The 21,744-nt window shown below is 49.3% G+C and overlaps 1 protein-coding gene across 1 annotated transcript in view; it reads right to left on the minus strand.

The window, feature by feature from the left end:
• The window catches only part of NLGN4X (neuroligin 4 X-linked), a 45,065-nt gene that overhangs the window by 21,201 nt on the left and 2,120 nt on the right, over positions 1 to 21,744 (minus strand). Inside the window, exon 2 of the mRNA XM_055123613.1 lies at positions 1,621 to 1,833. Coding sequence (XP_054979588.1) covers positions 1,621 to 1,833 — 213 coding nt within the window. The remainder of the gene's footprint in view (positions 1 to 1,620; positions 1,834 to 21,744) is intronic.

Genomic DNA, 21,744 nt, shown 5'->3' on the forward strand with positions numbered 1-21,744 from the left:
AGCAATCACGCTAAGTGCATGGGATGATTCGCTTTCTCATTTTTAGAGGGGACAAAAAAAATAGGGGGGCCCCCGGGGCGGGGGGGAGGCTGAGAGCGTCAAAATGAAAGTTGTTCATTCCACCTCGCAGCAGGAGTGACAAAATAAGGCATCGAGACCTGGAGGTACTGCAAGTTCCGAGCGGTGACAAATCCGCCCCATCCGGTCTGGGGAACAAAGAACGACAAGCTCTGACTTGCATGCAGCAGGGCGGGCATCTGCCGGGCCCGTGGCTGACCCCGGTTGGTTGGATCGCCGGCATCCCATGAGCACTGCCGGGAGTGAGCTTAAGAGGGTAGAGCCAGGAGGAGCCCCCTGGGCATCACCGGGCGTGGCCCCGAACCCAAGACACAAAAATAAAAAACTCATGTGCATTGGGGAGTTGGAGGCTGCCAATTTTGGGGGAGAGAAGGAAGACACTGTTGTTGTTGCTGTTGTTGTTGTTGTTATCACAATTATTTTAGCGGTTGTACATTTGCGGGTGGTACCAAGAGAAAGAATAGCGCCCGATTCCTCAGAGAAATGGAGAGTTTCCGGGGATTTGGACACAACTGTTTAGTCTGTCAGTGACAGAGAAACTCCTCTGTGAGTGTGGTGTGCGTGGTGTGTGTATGTCTGTGGTGTGTGTGGTGTATGGTGTGTGTCTGTGGTGTGTGTTGTGTATGTATGTGTGTGGTGTGTGCTGTATGTGCATGTGTGTGTGGTGTGTGCTGGGTGTGTCTGTCTGTGGTGTGTGTGTTGTGTGTCTGTGTGTGGTATGTTGTATGTGTGTGTTGTGTGTCTGTGTGGTGTGTGTGTTGTGTGTCTGTGTGGTGTGTGTGGTGTGTGTCTGTGTGTGGTGTGTGTTGTGTGTGTAGGTGTGTGGTATCTGTGTGGTGTGTGTGGTGTGTGTGTCTGTGTGTGGTGTGTGTTGTGTGTGTGGTGTGTGTGGTGTGTGTCTGTGTGTGGTGTGTGTTGTGTGTGTCTGTGTGTGGTATGTGTGTGTTGTGTGTCTGTGTGTGTGGTGTGTGTGGTGTGTATGGTGTGTGTGGTGTGTGTGTCTGTGTGTGGTGTGTGTGTAGGTCTGTGGTATGTGTGTGTCGTGTGTCTGTGTGCGGTGTGTGCTGGGTCTGTCTGTGTGCGTGCTGTGTGTGTTGTGTAGGTAGGTCTCTGGGTGTGTTGTGTGTAGGTGTGTGGTATGTGTGTGTTGTGTGCATGTGTATTGTGTGTTGTGTGTCTGTGTGGTGTGTGTGGTGTGTGTGTCTGTGTGTGGTGTGTGTTGTGTGTGGTATGTGTGTGGTGTGTGCATGTGTATTGTGTGTCTGTGTGTGGTGTGTGTCTGTGTGCGTGCGTGTGTGGTGTGTGTTGTGTGTCTGTGTGTGGTGTGTGCTGTGAGTCTGTGTGGTGTGTGTGTCTGTGTGTATTGTGTGTGTGTGTCTGTGTGGTGTGTGTGTGGTGTGTGTGTCTGTGTGTGGTGTGTTGTGTGTGTAGGTGTGTGTTGTGTGTGTGTCTGTGTGGTGTGTGGTATGTGTGTATTGTGTGTCTGTGTTGTGTGTGTGTCTGTGCGGTGTGTGCGGGTCCCCTGCGGGCGGGGCGCCTTACCTTCCGAGTAGTGGGACAGGGTGAGCAGGCTGACGCAGGAGGCCCCGGCCCCGGACCCGAAGATGGTGACTCTCTTGGGGTCCCCCCCGAAGGCGCCCACGTTCTCCTCGATCCAGCGCAGCGCCTGGATCTGGTCCAGCAGCCCGTAGTTGCCCTTGGCCGCCTGGTCCCCGGTGCTCAGGAAGCCTGCGGACAGCAAGGGCGGCACGCGTCACCCCGGGGCCCCGCGCCCGGCCCTGGGTCCGAGGGCCCGGCTCCACGCCCCGAAATCTCCACGTGGCTCCCCTCCCCGTCTCCCCCGTGAACACACGCTGCACCAACAACTTTGGGAAAAAATAATATTTAAACACATTGTTAAAAAAAAAACCAATTTGCAACGCGTTCTCCTCCCACGCACAAAGTTGTGTGTTCGTGCTGCTCGGATGGGCACGTCTCGCACCCTGCGTGCCCGCGGGCACTTTTTCCTGAGCCCGCCGGCCAACCGAATGTCTTCTTTAGGAAGGCGGTGTCTGGGCACCTCCTCTCCCCAGCGATGGACTGGATTTTGCTGTTGTTGTTGTTGTTGTCGTCGTTGTTGTTGTGGGTGAGTGAGTCCTTTATAGATCATGGATCTCGACCCTTTGTGAGAAAAGTTGTGTGAAAATATTCTCCAACCTCCTGCATCTATTTATTGATAAGAAACATTTTGTTTTAATCGATATGAGTCGCCGTGAGACACAGTGACAAGCTTCCGTGTTTGAGTGTCAGTCACACAATGACGGAACACGCATCCCTCCACCCGTGCCCATTCCCCACCACCCGTGTCCCCAGTGTCCCCCCATCCCGCCCTCCCCCTGCCTCCATGGCAGACAATCTCCCCCACACACTCTCTCTCTGCTTTGGGGCATCCTGGTTTGCAATACAGACACCGAGAGGCCGTCACGGTGCGTCCTTTGTCGACTCTCAGCACACACCTCCCATCCCGAGCATCCCTCCAACCATCCCTGACTCAGTGACCCCTTCTCCATCCCAGCCGCCTTCTCCCCCAGCTCAGGAGGTGGCTTCCAACCATGGGGCAATTCTCCTGGCCCTTGTCTCTACTGTCCTTGTGTGTCTGTCTCTTATTGTGTTACTTTATACTCCACAAACGAGTGCAGTCCTTCAGGGTCTGTCCCTCTCTCTCTCTGACTCATTTCACTCAGCATGAGACTCTCCATGACCATCCACATATAAGCAAATTTCATGACTCCATCTCTCCTCACGGCTGCGTAGTATTCCATTGTGTAGATGGACCAAAGTTTCTTTAAGCGGTTCTCCGGTGTCTTTTAATTAGTGCTCGTTTCTTTCACGGGGCAAAAGTTTTCAACATTGCTTCTTGGTAGCTTGCCCCCAAACCCAAAATCTCATTCGCAAGGGTCTCCCCGCACACATGTTCTTCGTCATGCTTAGTATAATCATCAAATATGGAAACAGCAACCCAAATGCTCAGCAACAGATGAGGGGATCAAGAAGTTGTGTCGGGTAGACACGATGGAATACTACGCAGCTCTGAAAAAAAGTAAACACGGCTGGAAGTACAGGAGTTTGTGCTGAGTGGGCTCACTCAGAAGGAGAAGGACAGAGACACACACAAGGATATCTCGTAGGTGGGACTTAGAGATACACAACCAGGGAGCAACGAAGGGCCCAAAGCAACATAATAGGAGAAGGGACCCACACAGTAGAGTCGGGAAGGTGAGAGAAATGGAGGCAGGGGTCCTTTGGGGACGGAGATGGTGGCCCCGGGGACGGGCATGCGGTTGAAATTACGTTCACGAGCCACTATGATGAAAGTCCTGCAAATCAAATTCACAAAAATCAGAATTGTTGTTTCAAAAATAACACAAAAATAAGAATTCACAAAAATAAGAATTGTTCTCAGAGGGCACCTTGTGCTTGCCCTTCCACAATGATTTCCTTGTTCCGGAGGTGCGCAAAAGCCCTGTGTGCAAAATCGGTGCCGCACAACATCATTTGCTGCAGTGACACACACACACACACACACACACTCCAGACCCCAATAGCTGTGGTACCAGAGAATCGCGGCGTCTTCATCCTGACTCCAAAAGGCTTCGACGCTAAGACAGAGGCCAGGGGGTAACTAGAAGATCAAGCAAGATGGACACCCAGACACGGGCACCATCGACTTAAGCCCCCACATGCCCAGGATCCAGAGACACACAAACAACCCCCTCGGACCTGCACATCTTGCTGCAGAGATCTCTCCAGACCCTAATCATAAAAAAATTCTAGAATTTCTAGAGCGTGTGGCCACAAGAGCAGCCGCGCAACATTGTATCGTATCCACAACAAGCAACACAAAACACAGGGTCTAGCATTGCGTTTTCGGCAGGCATGAGGGGTGCTGGGACTGAGCTCAAGTACTGAAGGTAAGTAAAGTAGAGAAAGAGAGTATTGTGCAAATTGTCGGCCACACAGGCTGGGGGAGGTGTGGACTGGGTGGGTGGGGGGGGTGGCGCGGGGATACTGGGGATTTTGGTGTTGGAAAACGTGCACTGGTGAAGGGTTGGGTGTTTGATGATTGTGTGATCGAAGCTCAAACACGAAAGTTGTGTTGCTGTACCTTACGGTGAATCACTAAAAAATGGGGGAAAATTGATAGTTAAAAATGAAAAAAATAAATAAATAAAAATCAAGCGATGCTTGTGACACCGTAGAACGTTCAAGATCTCCTACCAGCTACGGGTCTCCCCAGGTGAAACGACAACTCCACAAGGTTGCCGTGGGTGTGCGATACCAACGTTCTTTGGAGAAAGTCCACGTATGCCTACGTCCACAGCGGGTGGCACTGAATTCAACAGCCAGGCAAGGCATGGAAGCAACGCAAAGGCAGGTGAGGGGTGATGCGGTGGTATTTGTGCGAGAAAGACACAAGAGGAAAAAAAAAAAAAAGACAAAATCTTTGGCGCTTTTGTTGCTTTCTGCGGGGCGCCGGGAAGGTTCACGTTCGAGGAAATGCAACTCTGAGGAAGACGCACCGTGTTCTGGATGGTGTCACACACCGGTGGTGTGTCGGGGAGCAAGGAAAGAGAGGAAGGCAGCAACCGGAAGCAACTGGGGTCAGAGTTGTGTGGGAGATAGGATCAAGGCCCTGGAGGACGGAAAGTGACCCCCAGGGGTGAGTGTGGAGCTGGGACAGTGCCACGCCTGAAAGTCCGTGGTTTGCACAACTGTAAATTGTGTGTAAGTGCAGATTGGAAGGAAAAAGAAATGAGTGTGTGTGTGTGTGTATGTGTGTGTGTGTGTGTGCACATGTTCGGTCTGTGCTCCTGGCTCTGTATGTGTTTGTGTGTGTGTGTGTATGTGTGTGTGTGTGTGTGCACATGTTCGGTCTGTGCTCCTGGCTCTGTATGTGTTTGTGTGTGTGTGTGTGTGTGTGTGTGTATCACTGTCATCCCGTTGCTCATGGATTTGTTCGAGCGGGCACCAGTAACGTCTCTTATTGCGAGAATTTTTGTTATTGTTTTTGGCATGTCAAATACGCCACGGGGAGCTTGCCAGGCTCCGCCATGCGGGCGTGATACTCTCGGTACCTTGCCGGGTTCTATGAGGGGGATGGAGGAATCAAACACGGGTCAGCCACATGCAAGGCGAACGCCCTCCCCACTGTGCTATCACTCCAGCCCATGTGTGCATATATTTACATATATGCAAATTTATATATATATTTTTTATATATATGCAAATGTGTGTAGGTATATTCCATCTGTCTAGAATAACAACACAAAAGTAACGTGACTTCATAGACATTCTCCAGTGAAAGTTAAGCGCAAACACTTTGCTTCAGGGGCTGGGGCCACAGCACAGCGGGGAGGGCGTTTGCCTTGCACGCAGCCAACCCGGGTTCGAGTCCCAGCATCCCACAGGGTCCTCTGAGCACGGCCAGGAGGCGTAACCCCTGAGCATCACTGGGTATGACCCAAATTGCAAATAAATAAATAAATAAATAAATAAAATATATATAAAAAAAAACAACACAACTTTAGTTCACTTATGGGGTCTCAGGGATAAGAGGGTGAGGGGTGGGTCTGGGGGAGGGGTTATGTGTGGGTGTCATGGGGCAGATTTTCATATGCTAATAACCCTCATGAGCTCATCCTAGGGGAAAGGCTGGGGAAAGGTCTTCGTTATTCTGACGGGACCCTCAAGTCTGCGTTTGTTTCCAAGTCGCTGGCAACTACACGGAGACGCCACAGGGCAACTGTCTAGCCCGACGATTTGATCAGGAGGGAAGAAACTAACGGGGGGTCTCAGACGAGATCTGGCATTTGGGAGCTAGCCGAGAGCCCCCCCAAGTCTGCCCGTTCAAATCCCCTGGGGGGCACCCAACCCCCCTGGGCGCTGGCAAATCTTTCTTGTTTTTTTTTTGTTTTGTTGCTTGTTTCTTTTCATTTTCTTTTTTTTTTTTTTTGGGTGGGGAAGAGGGGGGCTGCAGGGCTGGGATCAGAGACAGTATCTTCCACTTGCCAAGGCAACACTCTATCACACACACACACACACACACACACACACACACACACATCTGTAGCTCTGCGCCCCTGGGTTCTGGGTGCTGCACTGGCCACGGCTTTTTGAGAAATGGCCCATGTTGTTGGTAAACTAGAAGTCGAACTAATAAAATTATTACTGCTAAATTCAGAATTAATTTTTACAAAGGATCTCTTTTCCTTGGCTGGAGCGAGAGCACAGCGGGGAGGGCGTCTGCCTTGCATGCGGCCGACCCAGGTTCGATTCCTCCGTCCCTCTCGGAGAGCCCGGCAAGCTACCAGGAGTCTCCCACCCGCACGGCAGAGCCTGGCAAGCTCCCCGTGGCGTCTTCGAGATGCCAAACACAGTCACGACAAGTCTCACCGTGGAGACGTGACTGGCGCCCGCTCGAGCAAATCGATGAACAGTGGGACGACAGTGATACAGTGATACACTGATCTCCTTTCCTTAAACTTTTTTTCCAAGAAGTTGCGGTACTGTTTGATATAATTGAAAATGTTTTAATGTCAAGCTTGCTAGAAATAACTGGATTTTTAAAAATATTCAATCTGGGGGCTGGAACGATAGCACAGTGGGTAGAGCATTTGCCTAACACACAGCCGACCCGGGTTCGATTCCCAGCATCCCATATGATCCCCTGAGCAATGCCAGGGGTGATTCCTGAGTGCAGAGCGCCAGGAGTCAGCCCTGACTGAGCATTGCGGGGTGTGACCCAAAAAAAGCAAAAAAAAAAAAAAATTCAATCTGTTAGGATACGCTGTTTTATTTATTTATTTTTTTGCTTTTGGGGTAACAACCGGTGATGCACAGGAGTCACTATTGGCTTTGCACTCAGTTATTACTCCTGGTGGTGCTTAGGGGACCGTATGGGATGTCGGGGATCGAACCCGGGTCGGCCGTGTGCAAGGCAAATGCCCTCCCCGCTGTGCTATGGGTCCGGGCCCCCAGGCACAAAGCCGTGTTATCTGCAAGAATGACAGAACCAAGACACGAAGCTGCATCATACTAATATTTTGTGAAAATCCAAATGTTCGAGCAATGTTCAGGCTCAGACCCTGGGAGCTTCCGTTCCGTAGTGTCAGTTACACAACGGCTCACGTGGGGCTCAATTCCAGAGCAGGCGAGGGATTCCCCTGTGGGTGGTTATGAGCCTGCGACTGACTTCTGTACCTCCGGGGCTGCAGGTGAGCGGCCACCGCACCCGCATCCAACGCCCAGGACGGAAAGGACAACCCAAGTGTTGCAGGAAAAGCCGGCAGGCGCTGAGAAACTAGAGTCACCTTTTTTTTTTTTTTTAACAGAGACACACAAAACGCACAGCATGCAAAGCACACAGCAACCATCAGGAAGGGTGCTGAGAACAACGGTGTGTTTGTTGTTGTTGTTGTTACAAAGCTTCAAGAAGGTACAGAAAACGATGTTCAAAATGATCCAAACAAAAACGTCCCTCAGAAAGGGGACAGTTGGTTTTTTTTTTTTTTCTTTTCCAGATTCTGGACTGGAGTGATAGCACAGCGGGGAGGGCGTTTGCCTTGCATGCGGCGACCCGGGTTCGATTCCTCCGCCCCCCTTGAAGAGCCCGGCAAGCTCCCGAGAGTCTCCCGCCCGCACGGCAGAGCCTGGCAAGCTCCCCGGGGCGTCTTCGAGATGCCAAACACAGTCACAACAAGTCTTACCATGGAGACGTGACTGGCGCCCGCTCGAGCAAATCGATGAACAACGGGACGACAGTGCGACAGTGCTACAGTATTACACTATTGTAAATAGTGCCACAATAAGCACACAAGTGCAGATGTCATTTCTACTGGTGGGGGAGGCAGGAGGGATACTGGGGACATTGGTGGTGGAGAATGGGCACTGGTGGAGGGAGGGGTGCTTGAACATTGTAGGACTGCAACGTAAGCACGACAGTTTGTGAGTCTGTGATTGTATCTCACGGTGATTAATTACAATGAAATTAAAAAAAAAAAGGAAAGGGGAGACTTTCCTTTCTGCCCGAGGTGTACAGGAGTGCAAACAGGACTGACCCACAATCTCCCGCTGGCTTGTCCTTCCCCTGATCCTGGCACCGAGAAAGTGCCCTCTGGGAAGGTCCGCATTCGAGACGGTGAAACTTTCTCGAAGGATGGAAGGGAGAATGGGAAATGACGCCCTCCAAGGCAGAACGGCAGGGGCGGGAACGACTCACACAGCTGACCCAGGTTCGGTAGCTGGCCACCGCCTATGGCCCCCTGAGCCCTGAGCCAGGAGGAAGCCCTGGGCAGCCCCAACTGTGCCCCCCAAAGCAGAAGCCAGACACAAATGCAGAGAGGACCGAGGTTGAGGGATAAAGAATAAGCTGGAAGCGCCGTGCCAAGGTGCGGGGGCAGGCGCTGGGATCCTTCCAGCATGTGACCCGTCGTGGCAAGCCAAGAATCCGATATCCTGATTCCTCAGTGCTTCGGAGCTGCAACCGGCACATCTAAATAATGAAGCGTCTGTGCACACGGAAATCATCTTGGAGGAGCAACGTCCTGCCTTTCTCACGTGGGTCCTTTACAGAAACGGTGATGAGTTACAGATTTCCAGATGCTGCCAGAACAGCTGGAAGGGATTTAAAAAAAAAAAAAATTCCCCCCCCTCCACCCCGTAAGAAAATCTGCAGTGCAGACTCCCGGGAATTCTGCCTGACACAGCATTGCTACTGGAAGTCATTATTCCCATACCAGGAACGAATGCCGAGAAATGGTAACCGGCTTCCTGAGCAGTCCCCTGTGGACGTGGAACTACCTTAACAGAGGCACATTTTTAATATCATTTTAAACGCAGGGGAGCGAACTCATCTGAGGGTGAGAACTGACTTTAATAGCCCGCTCTCTTAAGTCCTAAATAGCAAAGCGAGAATTCCTAAAATATTTACAGAGTATAAATCTTCCCTAGCAGAGAATAGCCAGTTTGAAAGCAGAGAGGAAGAAGAAGAAAGGAGAAGGAAGAAGGAGGAAGGGTAGGAGGTGGAGGAGGAGAAGGAGAGGGAATGGGGGGAGGAGGAGGAGGAGAAGGAGGAGGAGGAGGAGGAAAAGGAGGTGGAGGAAGAGTAGGAGGAGAATACGAAGGAGGGGAACGAGAGGGAGAGGAAGGAGGAAGAGGAGGTGGAGGAGGAGAAAGAGAAGGAGGAGGAGGAGAAGGAGAAGGAGAAGGAGGAGGAGGAGGAAGAGAAGGAGAAGGAGGAGGAGGAAGAGAAGGAGAAGGAGGAGGAGAAGGAGAAGGAGGAAGAGGAGAAGGAGGAGGAGAAGGAGAAGAAGGAGGAGGAGGAGAAAGAGAAGGAGAAGGAGGAGGAGAAGGAGGAAGAGGAGAAGGAGGAGGAGAAGGAGAAGGAGGAGGAGGAGAAAGAGAAGGAGAAGGAGGAGGAGGAGAAGGAGAAGAAGAAGAAGAAGAAGAAGAAAGAAGAAGAAGAAGAAGAAGAAGAAGAAGAAGAAGAAGAAGAAGAAGAAGAAGAAAAGAAAAAGAAAGAAGAAGAAGAAGAAGAAAAGAAAAAGAAGAAAGAAGAAGAAGAAAAAGAAAAAGAAGAAGAAGAAATCAGCAGAACAAGAAGAGGAAGAAGAAGAAGAAAAAGAAAAAGAAGAAAGAAGAAGAGGAAGAAGAAAAAGAAGAAGAAAGCAGCAGAACAAGAAGAGGAAGAAGAGGAAGAAGAAGAAGAAGAAGAAGAAGAAGAAGAAGAAGAAGAAGAAGAAGAAGAAGAAGAAGAAGAAGAAGAAGAAGAAGAAGAAGAAGAAGGAGGAGGATGAGGAGGAGGAGGAGGAAGTAGAAGAAGCAGGAGGAGGAGAAAGAGGAGGAGTAGGAGGAGAAGGAGAAGAAGAAGGAGAAGAAGAAGAAGAAGAAGAACAAGAAGAAGAAGAAGAAGAAGAAGAAGAAGAAGAAGAAGAAGAAGAAGAAGAAGAAGAAGAAGAAGAAGAAGAAGAAGAAGAAGAAAAAAGAAGAAGAAGAGGAGGAGGAGGAGGAAGATGATGATGAACACAACCCAATTAATGGACGCCCCAAGGTTCGCCACATAAAGAGCCAATAGATGTTCCGTTTGCAAAGTCTGTCTTGCCGTGACCCAGATGAAATTCTCTTTCCCTCTCAGGAGCTCACGAGTCCTGCCCAAGACCTGCCACGGGCCGACAAACACGAGCGGGTTCTTGTGTGAATTATCAAGTCGCCGAATTTCCCGGGTGGGTGCCCTTCTTCCCCAGGTTGGCAAATAAACTATCTCTATGCAGAGGTAGAGCGAGCCGGGTCCGGAAATAGCTGTGCTAATTGGATTGCTCAGCCACCCACGCGGCCAAGGACTGAAACACACAGCAGCACTCTGGCTGCAGAGAGTGCCAGGGCTGCCCGTACCGGTCAGTGGGAGCAAGGGGGACTCCGAGTGGCCACAGCCACTGCAATTCGTATTTGCACTTTGCCTACAGCTGTGTCCGGGGGCCTGATAATACGGGTGTACGGTGAGAAAGACGCTGGCCACCTCTGCTGAATGAATCCATGGTGGCAGGGCATGTCCACACCATCATTCCTGGGTGCGTCCGTGGACACAGGCCAGGGCACGTCCAGAATATTTGACCTCTGAGTGGCCCTAGGGACCAACCACCCATGTTCAAAAACTTGCTTCCTTAGAGACAGAGGGCTCAGGAACTTCTCCTGGCTCTGCACTTAAGAATTAATCATAGTCGTGCTGAAGGGGACTCTATAGGGGATGAAACAATAGTACAGTGGGGAGGGTGTTTGCCTTGCACGCGGCCGACCCGCGTTCGATTCCCAGCATCCCTTTTAGGGTCCCCTGAGCACTTCCAGGAGTAATTCCTGAGTGCATGAGCCAGGAGGAACCCCTGTGCATCGCCAAGCGTGACACCCCCCCAAAAAAAAAACGGGGATCGTATAGGATGCTGGGGAATTGAATCCAGGTCAGCTGCGTGCAAGGCCAAGGCTAATCCTAGTGGACTATGGCTCCAGCCCCAAGCTTTTGGCTTTGGATAAGAATTCCTGTGCAGATGGAGGGTTCACAGTTATGAATCGGGCTGGAAGCAAAGGTTAAGTTGGGGAGTCAGGGGATAGCATAGTTCCGGAGTAGAGACTGAGTCTCTATCTTGTGCAGAGTCAGGAGAGAAGTTGGGGTTCCACAACGGAAGAAGTTCTGGGTTCAGGGTCAAAGCTGTCTCAGGGGTCTAGAACCAAGAGGTCTTAGCAATACCACTCTTGGGAATCTATCCCAGAGAGGCAAAAAGGTATAGTAGAGACGGCATCTGCATTTCTATGTTTATTGCAGCCCTGTTTACAATAGCCGGAATCTGGAAAAAACCAGAGTGCCCCAAAACAGATGACTGGTTAAAGAAACTCTGGTACATCTACACAATGGAATACTATGCAGCTGTCAGAAAACATGAAGTCATGAAATTTGCATATAAATGGATCAACATAGAAAGTATCATGTTGAGTGAAATGAGTCAGAACGAAAGAGACAGACATAGAAAGATTGCACTCATATGTGGAATATAATATAACTGAGAAGTACAAGTTGGCAGTGATGCAATTTCTGGCAGGTATTTCTCTGGACTTAGTTACTAAAATACTAAATTACAGGAACCCAAAACCGTGAGGCCGCTAAGTGTGGTCACTCGACCTCATACCTCTTCATCCTCAGCAATGGAAAACAAATTATCTAATGCTTCCTTTTCAGCAGGTCCGACTTTAGGGGGGAGAGTCTCCAAACAATAATAGTGAGTTTTGTTGAAATATTGAATGCAATCAAAGTGAAAGTAAAGCAAAATTTATCAGTTACACAGGCGGGGGGGGGCTAAGGGTGGGGGGGCTAGGGGTGTGGGGGGGCTAGGGGTATGGGGGTGCGGGGTGGAGCTATACTGTGATTCTTGGTGGTGAAATATGTGCACTGGTGAAGGGATGGGTTGTTCGAGCATTGCATAACTGAGACTTAAACCTGCAAACTTTGTAACTTTCCACTTGGTGACTCAATTAAAAAAATTAAAAAAAAATAGAACCAAGAGGTCAACTTGCACGGTGCCATGTCTAACGTTCCTTTTTGTCTTAGGATCAGTGATGATTAGGGCTTCAGACTGGGGTCGAGGGACAAGTTTCTAGGACTCTGGGTTCCAAAGAAACCCCAGAAGATCAAAGGTCAAGCTTCCATCGTGGCAGGAGACTAGGTCGAGGATAAGCTCAATGACCCGTGGGACATGGGTCTGGGAGGTCTGGGTTCCCGCAAACGCCAATTCCAAGTCCATTTCTGTTATGAAAATGGCAATAAAATGGCCCCTGGAACCTTCGAACAGGGCAGCGTCTGACGATTGTCAAGGTCCAGCCAGGCTCAGCCCAGACCTTCAGAGCGTGGACGGCCGTCCAGTCCACTGTATGTGGGGCATTTTCCGTCCCACACCCAACACAGACACAATCCGTTTCACCGATGTGTCCAGTTGTGGATTTTAATGCAGATACATTCCAGAAAGAGAATGAGGAAATGCATCAAGGTGCACGTATGAGACTTTGTGTATTCCTACGTGTCCTCAACCTTCAGGCTTCTATCCATAAATATTCAGCGTCTATGGTCTATCAGCATGCAACACAGAATGAGAAGACCCTTCATGTGAAAAAACGACACTCTCAACTTTAGTTGGAAATGGTCATTCTCTGATCCAGGATGGATCACAGATTGGACCCCATGCAAGGCACGTGCACGTAAACCTCTGGACCATACATCTCTGCCCCATGGAAATAGATGTACTAAACTATATTAAATATATAATTTTACTTATACATTTTTAGTATGTTAATGGATGGAGTGATAGCACAGCGGGTAGGGTGTTTGCCTTGCACACGGCTGACCCAGGTTCGATTCCTCCACCCCTCTTGGAGAGCCCAGTAAGCTACCAAGAGTATCCTGCCCGCACGGCAGAGCCTGGCAAGCTCCCCATGGCGTATCCGATATGCCGAAAACAGTAATAACAAGTATTACCATGGAGACGTTACTGGTGCCCACTCGAGCAAATCAATGAACAATGGGATGACAGTGCTAAACATATAAATATCTGAAACATAATTTTAGTTATAGTAAATATATGAAAGGTAATAAAAATGTATGAAATATATTTATTAAATATAATTAATCATATTATATTAAAATATATGACTCACCATCTGTCTAAAAATCTGTTGAGAGAAATAATAGTTGCTCCAAATGATTTTTAGATCCGGGGTACGTTTTTATTTTGAGTATAGTGGATCTGTATTGTATTGAAAGATAATGTATTAGGGGATTCCCTAAAAATTACACAGGGTATTCAATCTTAGAAGCCAATGGCGCACTTCATAGACATGAATATATAACATATCTCGGGGCTGGAGCGATAGCACAGCGGGTAGGGTGTTTGCCTTGCACGCGGCGGACCCGGGTTTGATTCCCAGCATCCCATACGGTCCCCCAGGCACCGCCAGGAGTCATTCCTGAGTGCAGAGCCAGGAGTAACCCCTGAGCATCGCTGGGTGTGACCCAAAAAGCAAAAATAAAATAAAATGTTAAAAAAAAAATTAACTTTCAATATATATATATATATAACATATCTATATATATGTATTTAACAGGTATGCACATCTGTATGTGGATCTTATGTACAGGCACACGTGTGTAGATATAAATGGACATCACGTGTTTTGCAGAAAAGCACGTGTGCGTGTTTGAAACGACCCGCTCGGAAAGACAGACCCCTTTGTGACGATAAACAAACAGGCCGATGGGTCTTTTCTTCTGTTCGTCTTATCCTGTAACTGCAGACGTTTGGAAAAAAAAAAAGAAAAAACGACTTGAATCTCAAAAGCGAGCGGGTTGTATCCCCACAGGAAGAAAACGCAATGAGCCTGTGGCTTAAATATTTGTTTACACCGGCTGAATAGATTTTTTGAAGGCTATTCTTCAACGACACAAAAACACCACACAATCAGGGTAGAAATAAGTTGCAGGACAAAGAATATGTAAAAAGATGCAGAGTTACAGAAATGAAAGCAAGGACCAAAAAAAAAAAAAACACAACAACAAATGAGAAATCTCTTTTTGAAATATCCACCACAAACTGTAATTTATCATAAAGGGCTCGTTTCGGGAGGGACGGCATGCTTTGCAGAACTGCCCCTCCAAAATAAATTAAACAGTTTCTGTATGAGTCACATTCTCGAGGAGCCCCCACGCCACGCGGCCAGGGAGGGAAGGGGGTGTTGGCGGTTCGCACTGGCGCTTCACCAAGACAAGGGGGAGACGGAATCTCTTTGGATGAGTAAGTCCCTGACCTTTCCCTGTACAATAAGAACGAGCCTCTCCGGGTGGATACAAAGCCGGCAAGGACCAACAAAACTCCTGTGCTCTCGACGGGATTCAGAAGAGCAGCTGGGAAGAGACGTGTCAAGGGGGTGTTATCTCTCTGTCGTAAAGGACAAAGACAAGTTAACGGGAAACGGCTCAACGATAAATGCTCTCTTTCCCAAAAGAGTCTGGGTACGTTAGTTGGGTTGGGAGGGTGCATCTCTCTCTCTCTCTTTCTCTCTCTCTCTCTCTCTCTCTCTCTCTCTCTCTCTCTCTCTCTCTCTCTCTCTCTCTCTCTCTCTCTCTCCTTTTCCAGCTGTGTCTTCACCCTCCAATAAAGTCCCAAAGTCAACAACCTCATTCCCCACCTTCCTTTATCGGGCAGGTTTTGTTACAAGGCACTTCAATCGTTGACTAACCTGTGCCATGAAGCAGCCCAAAAGGTGAGACCCTGCGCTGGAGTGATGGCACAGGGGGGCGGGCATTGGACTTGCATGCAGCCACCCAAGGTCCGATCCCCGGCATCCTCTATGGTCCCCTGAGCTTTGCCAAGAGTCATTCCCGAGCGCAGAGCCAGGAGGTACCCCTGAGTGTCACTGGGTGTGAGAAGGAAGGAGGGAGGGAGGGAGGGAGGGAGGAAGGAAGGAAGGAAGGAAGGAAGGAAGGAAGGAAGGAAGGAAGGAAGGAAGGAAGGAAGGAAGGAAGGAAGGAAGGAGGAAAATTAGCAAGCAAGCAAGAAGAAAGGAAGAAAGAAAGAGAGGAAGGAAGGAACGAAGGAAGGAAGGAAGGAAGGAAGGAAGGAAGGAAGGAAGGAAGGAGGAAAATTAGCGAGCAAGCAAGAAGAAAAGAAGAAAGAAAGAGAGGAAAGAAAAAGATAAAGAAAGAAAGAAAGAAAGAAAGAAGGAAAGAAAGAAAGGAAGAAAGAAAGAAAGAAAGAAAGGAAGAAAGAAAGAAAGAAAAAAGAAAGAAAAGAGAAAGAAAGAAAGAAAAAGAAAGGAAGAAAGCAAGGAAGGAAAAGTAAGCAGGAAGGAAGGAAGGCAGGAAGGAGGAAAATTAGCGAGCAAGCAAGAAGAAAGGAAGGGAGGAAAGAAAGACAAAGAAAGAAAGAAAGAAAGAAAGAAAGAAAGAAAGAAAGAAAGAAAGAAAGAAAGAAAGAAAGAAAGAAAGAAAGAAAGGAGGAAGGAAGGAAGGAAGGAAGGAAGGAAGGAAGGAAGGAAGGAAGGAAGAAAGGAAGGAAGGAAGGAAGGAAGGAGGAAAATTAGCAAGCAAGCAAGAAGAAAGGAAGAAAGAAAGAGAGGAAGGAAGGAAGGAAGGAACGAAGGAAGGAAGGAGGGAAGGAAGGAAGGAAGGAAGGAAGGAAGGAAGGAAGGAAGGAAGGAAGGAAGGAAGGAAGGAAGGAAGGAAGGAAGGAGGGAACATCTATAAAGAAGAAAAAAGATCTAAAGTGGTCCTGCATGGTTCTGTCTGGGACCACTACAAGTTCTGGTCAACCTGACTGAGAAATTCTTGGGGGTGGAGTCTGCTGGGAGGGACCAAGAGGCCGGAAGCGATGGGTGGGCTCACCGAGTGGCCCCCGGGAAGGAGACACGCATCGTGGACTCTCCAGGGAGGAAGTTCATGTTGACTGAGGGACAAATGGAAGCCTGGAACTTCTGTTTGGGTTTCAGAGAGAGAAGGTGTCCCCTCCCCCTGCCCCAAAAGAACCCAGTAGCCACAAAGCTCCTGAACCCAAGAGCCACCCATGCGTGAGAATAAATATGTTGAAAAACCCAGGTAGGTGGGACCAGTGACGGAAAACTCCAGGCTTGATGAAGTTGGGGATGGGCTACCTCCCCCCATCTCCCTGTCCTCCTGGTTCCCTGGCGGCCACGATCCAGAGACTCATAAATGAATCTTGGAACAGAACATCACACTCCGGAGATGCCTCCAGACTCCCCTCCCCCAATCATCACCCAGAAAATAAGATTTTAATCCCAGCTCTAGCATCCTTTGAAAAAATTTAGAATTCCAGGGGCACACATTTGCCAAAGCAGCTGCACCTCACCTGATACAATCTTGCCACTGATATACGGAGAGTCTCACACCACATTTGATGGGGTGTAAGGCAGAAGACGACCAATCTTGATTAAAGTAGCAATAGCACAGCAGTAGGGCGTTTGCCTTGCATGCAGATGACCCGGGTTCGATTCCTCCGTCCCTCTCAGAGAGCCCGGCAAGCTCCCGAGAGTATCCCGCCTGCACAGCAGAGCCTGGCAAGCTCCTCGTGGCGTATTTAATATGCAAAAAACAGTAACAATAACAGGTCTCATTCCCCTGACCCAGAAAGTGCCTGCAATTGTTGGGAAAAAATGAGTAAGGAGAGGCTGCTAAAATCTCAGGGCTGGGATGAATGGGGACGTTACTGGCACCCACTCGAGTAAATCGGTGAACAACGGGATGACAGTGACACAGTGACACCGTGATGTACATATATATATATATACAAGCACACAAGACTGAAACTCCCACCACTTATTAGTGACCTCTAATATTGGGGCTTAATGGCTCCATGGTGAGATACAACAATTTTCACACACTTTCCTCGAAGGAAACCTCTTTTGGGTCATTTTCAGTTGATTATTCATAACAAGCAATCATCATCATCATCATCATCATCACCATCATCATCATCATCATCATCATCATCATCACCATCACCATCATCATCATCATCATCATCACCACCATCATCACCATCATCATCATCACCATCATCATCATCATCACCATCATCATCATCACCATCATCATCATCATCATCATCATCATCATCGTCATCATCATGATTTTTAGTCAATTGGATATTGGATATGCCAAAAACAGTAACAATAAGTCTCTCAATGAGAGACGTTACTGGTGCCCGCTCGAACAAATCGATGAGCAACGGGATGACAGTGACAGTGACTCATAACAAGGAATATAAAATAAATTATTGCCTTTATTTATTTATTTGTTTGTTTATTTATTTGCTTTTTGGGTCACACCCAGCGATGCACAGGGGTTACTCCTGGCTCTGCACTCAGGAATCACCCCTGGCCGTGCTCAGGGGACCCTATGGGATGCTGGGATTTGAACCCGGGTCTGCCGCGTGCCAGGGAAACGCCCTCCTGCTGTGCTATCGCTCCAGCCCCTGCCTTTATTTATTTTAAAGCTTGGGTGGTGGTGGGAAAGTTTGAGAGACTGGTGGCGGGAAGGGGTAATGGTGTTGGGATTGGTGTTGGAATATTGAACGGAATAAATTATTATTATTATCTTTTTTGCTTTTTGGGTCCCACCCGGGGATGCTCAGGGGTTCCTCCTGGCTCTGCACTCAGGAATCACCCCTGGCGGTGCTCAGGGGACCCTATGGGATGCTGGGAATCGAACCCGGGTCGGCTGCGTGCAAGGCAAACGCCCTCCCCGCTGTGCTATTGCTCCAGCCCCGAATGTAATAAATTCTTGGGAACAAGTTTATACACATAAAAGTTTTTTTAAAAAAGAAAGCACATTTCTCATGTGGGCGATGGTGGGAGTAGAATAATCCAGGGCCAAGACACACACACACACACACACACACACGCACACACACACACACACACACACACACACTCGGAGACTTATTTGCTGTGCCTTTGTGCCTCATCAAGGACTGTTGGCACCCCCGGGTGAGCAGGCTGGGATCTCTGTCTCCCCCAGCCCCAGCGTAGAGTTGTGCTCACAGTGGGGGCCAACCGGTGCCGGGTGTTGGCTGTTGTGTCTTCTCTGCGGCTGAGTCATCATCCCCCAACACCAAGACCCGTCACAGAACATCCTACCAGGCCCCGAGATGCCGCCAACCGACTCCTTCCCCCGCCGGGAACGTGCATGCGGTGGGTGTGCGGGTGGCGGCTGTGCCCTGGGCGGGGGGTTCCCTGGCGCCCCCGACCCCACTGGGTCTCCCCAGTCCCGGGAAGCTGTGGGACGCACCCTTGCGCCCCGGGGGCTGCGGGAGAGGGAGCGGGAAACGCGGGCGTCACCGCCAGGGTAACCCAGACGGTGTGGGCAGCTGCCGGGAAAACGGCACGTGTGAGTGACTGAGTCTCTGCTCCGAGGGGTTGGAGACGCAGGGAGGGAAAGGCGGGCGGGGAGATGTCAGAGCAGAGGGACAGGGACAGCGTGGGGAAGACACTCGGGGGCCCTGAGAAGCTGTGGGATGGTGCCGAGGCATTACTCCCCCCCTCCTCTTCTCTCTCTCTCTCTATGTCTCTGTCTCTGTATCTCTGTATCTCTGTCTCTCTGTCTCTTTCTCCGTATCTGTCTCTCTCTTCTCTCTCTCTGTGTCTCTATCTCTGTCTCTGTCATTCTCTCTGTCTCTTTCTCTATATGTGTCACTCTCTCTTTCTCTCTGTCTCTGTATCTCTGTCAATCTGTCTCTGTCTCTCTGTCACTCTCTCTGTATCTCCGTCACTCTCTCTCTTTCCCTGTCTGTCTCTGTATCTCTGTCTCTGTATCTCTGTCACTCTCTGTATCTCTGTCACTCTGTCTCTCTCTGTGTGTCTATCTCTGTCACTCTGTCTCTTTCTCTATATCTCTGTCACTCTCTCTTTCTCTGTCTCTGTATCTCTGTCACTCTCTCTTTCCCTGTCTCTGTCTCTGTATCTCTGTCACTCTCTGTCTCTGTATCTCTGTCACTCTCTGTATCTCTGTCACTCTGTCTCTCTCTGTGTGTCTATCTCTGTCACTCTGTCTCTTTCTCTATATCTCTGTCACTCTCTCTTTCTCTGTCTCTGTATCTCTGTCACTCTCTCTCTTTCCCTGTCTCTGTCTCTGTATCTCTGTCACTCTCTGTCTCTGTATCTCTGTCATTCTCTGTATCTCTGTCACTCTGTCTCTTTCTGTGTGTCTCTATCTGTCACTCTGTCTCTTTCTCTATATCTGTCACTCTCTCTTTCTCTGTCTCTGTATCTCTGTCAATCTCTGTCTCTTTCTCTGTATCTGTCACTCTCCCTCTTTCTCTGTCTCTGTCTTTGTCTCTCTGTCACTCTCTCTTTGTCTCTTTCTCTGTATCTCTGTCACTCTCTCTGTCTCTGTCTCTCTGTCACTCTCTGTCTCTGTATCTCTGTCACTCTCTGTATCTCTGTCACTCTGTCTCTCTCTCTGTGTGTCTCTATCTCTGTCACTCTGTCTCTCTGTGTGTCTCTATCTCTGTCACTCTGTCTCTTTCTCTATATCTCTGTCACTCTTTCTTTCTCTCTCTGTCTCTGTATCTCTGTCACTCTGTCTCTGTGTGTCTCTATCTCTGTCTCTGTCACTCTGTCTCTTTCTCTATATCTCTGTCACTCTCTCTTTCTCTCTCTGTCTCTGTATCTCTGTCAATCTCTGTCTCTTTCTCTGTCTCTGTCTTTGTCTCTCTGTCACTCTCTCTTTGTCTCTTTCTCTGTATCTCTGTCTCTGTATCTGTCACTCCATATCTCTGTCATTCTGTCTCTCTGTATCTCTATCACTCTCTCTTTCTCTCTCTGTGTCTCTATCTCTGTCTCTGTCACTCTCTCTGTCTCTTTCTCTGTATCTCTGTCACTCTCTCTGTCTCTCTCTCTGTATGTCTGTCTCTCTTTCTGTCTCTGTATGTCTGCCACTCTCTGTCTCTTTCTCTGAATCTCTGTCACTCTCTGTCTCTGTATCTCTGTCACTCTGTCTCTTTCTCTGAATCTCTGTCACTCTGTCTCTTTCTCTGAATCTCTGTCACTCTGTCTCTTTCTCTGTGTCTCTTCTCTGTATCTCTGTCACTCTCTGTCTCTGTATCTCTGTCACTCTCTCTCTTTCTCTGTGTCTCTTCTCTGTATCTCTGTCACTCTGTCTCTTTCTCTGTATCTCTGTCACTCTCTCTTTTTCTTTCTCTCTCTGAATCTCTGTCTGTCTCTGTATCTATGTCACTCTCTCTTTCTCTCTGTCTCTGTATCTCTGTCACTCTGTTTCTTTCTCTGTATCTCTCTCTGTCCCTGTCTCTGTCTCTCTCTCTTCCCCTTCCTCCGCCTCCTCTTCCCAACCCTTTGTGTCTCTCCCTTCCTCTCCTGAAACATACAGGACTGGAGGCAGAGCCATGGTACCGCGGGCAGGGCACTCGCCTTGCACACAGAAACAGGGTTCCCTCTCGGGCGGCCCGCATGATTCTCCAAGCACCACCAGGAGGAATCCCTGAACCCAGAGCCAGCAGTACACCCTGACCCCAGCACCCATCGCGAACACGTGCGTGCTGGAGGCCACGAGTTCGCGTGTGCAGGGGACCAGCCATGGTCTGTTGCAACCCAAGGCTCACACCGCAATGTGGTCTAATAATGTCTGTAGAGCGAGCACTGTGCTCCGAGTACATTGAGCATCCACAGGCTAAAGCTCCCTCGGCTGACAGAGACGGGGCCCCGGCTTCCTGTAGTGAGGGTGACCTGCCAAGAAGCTTGAGGCCAGGAGATCAGAAGGGCAGTACAGGGGGACAGTACGGGCCACCTTGCACAGGGCTGACCCGAGTTGGATCCCTGAGCACTGACAGGCGTGACTCCCTGAGCACACAGCCAGGAGTCAGCCCTGAGCAATGCCGGGCGTGGCCCCCAAATACAAAGAGAGCTGCAGGGTTCCAGGAGGGCACGTTTCCACCCTGATGTGTTTCCCCCGTGCTGGCTTCGGAGAGACCAGCAGGGCGAGCGGAATCTCCTGTGTTTAATCCGGAAAGGACTCAGCCACTGTCCGGCAGAACCTGGACCCCCGGGAACACTTGGAGCCCCCCAAAGAATCCGTGTCTGAGTTATTCCCACGTCTCTCCCCACCGCTGCCGGCCCCTCGCTCAGGGAAACATTCCTCTGCTTTCGACTTCCCTTAACGAGGGAGACAACTCCCATATCTAAGAATTTCGTCTTTCCAGAGGGACGAGTTCCCCGTACAAGGATGGGCACCACTTCCCTTCCATGCAGCCGACCCGGGTTCGACCCCCAGCATCTCCTGTGTCTTGTCAAGGGTGTTTCTTGAGAGCAGAGCCAGGAGGAAACCCCTGAGCACTGCTGGGTGTGTTCACCACCCCCCCCCAAAATAAATAAACAATTTATTCTTTCCAGAAGATTCCCAAGGCCAACAACACTTTCTGCAGCACGGAGGAAAATGAAAGCATCGGTCCTTCTGTGAGAGACTTCTTTGTGAATGCTTTATCTCTCCTACTTTTTTTTTTTAATGACCCTTGGACAATGAGAACCATTTTTAGAGATTCTAAAATTACGGGAACAATTTCTGCCTTC

Source organism: Sorex araneus, assembly GCF_027595985.1.
Source record: "Sorex araneus isolate mSorAra2 chromosome X unlocalized genomic scaffold, mSorAra2.pri SUPER_X_unloc_15, whole genome shotgun sequence".
NCBI lineage: Eukaryota > Metazoa > Chordata > Mammalia > Eulipotyphla > Soricidae > Sorex > Sorex araneus.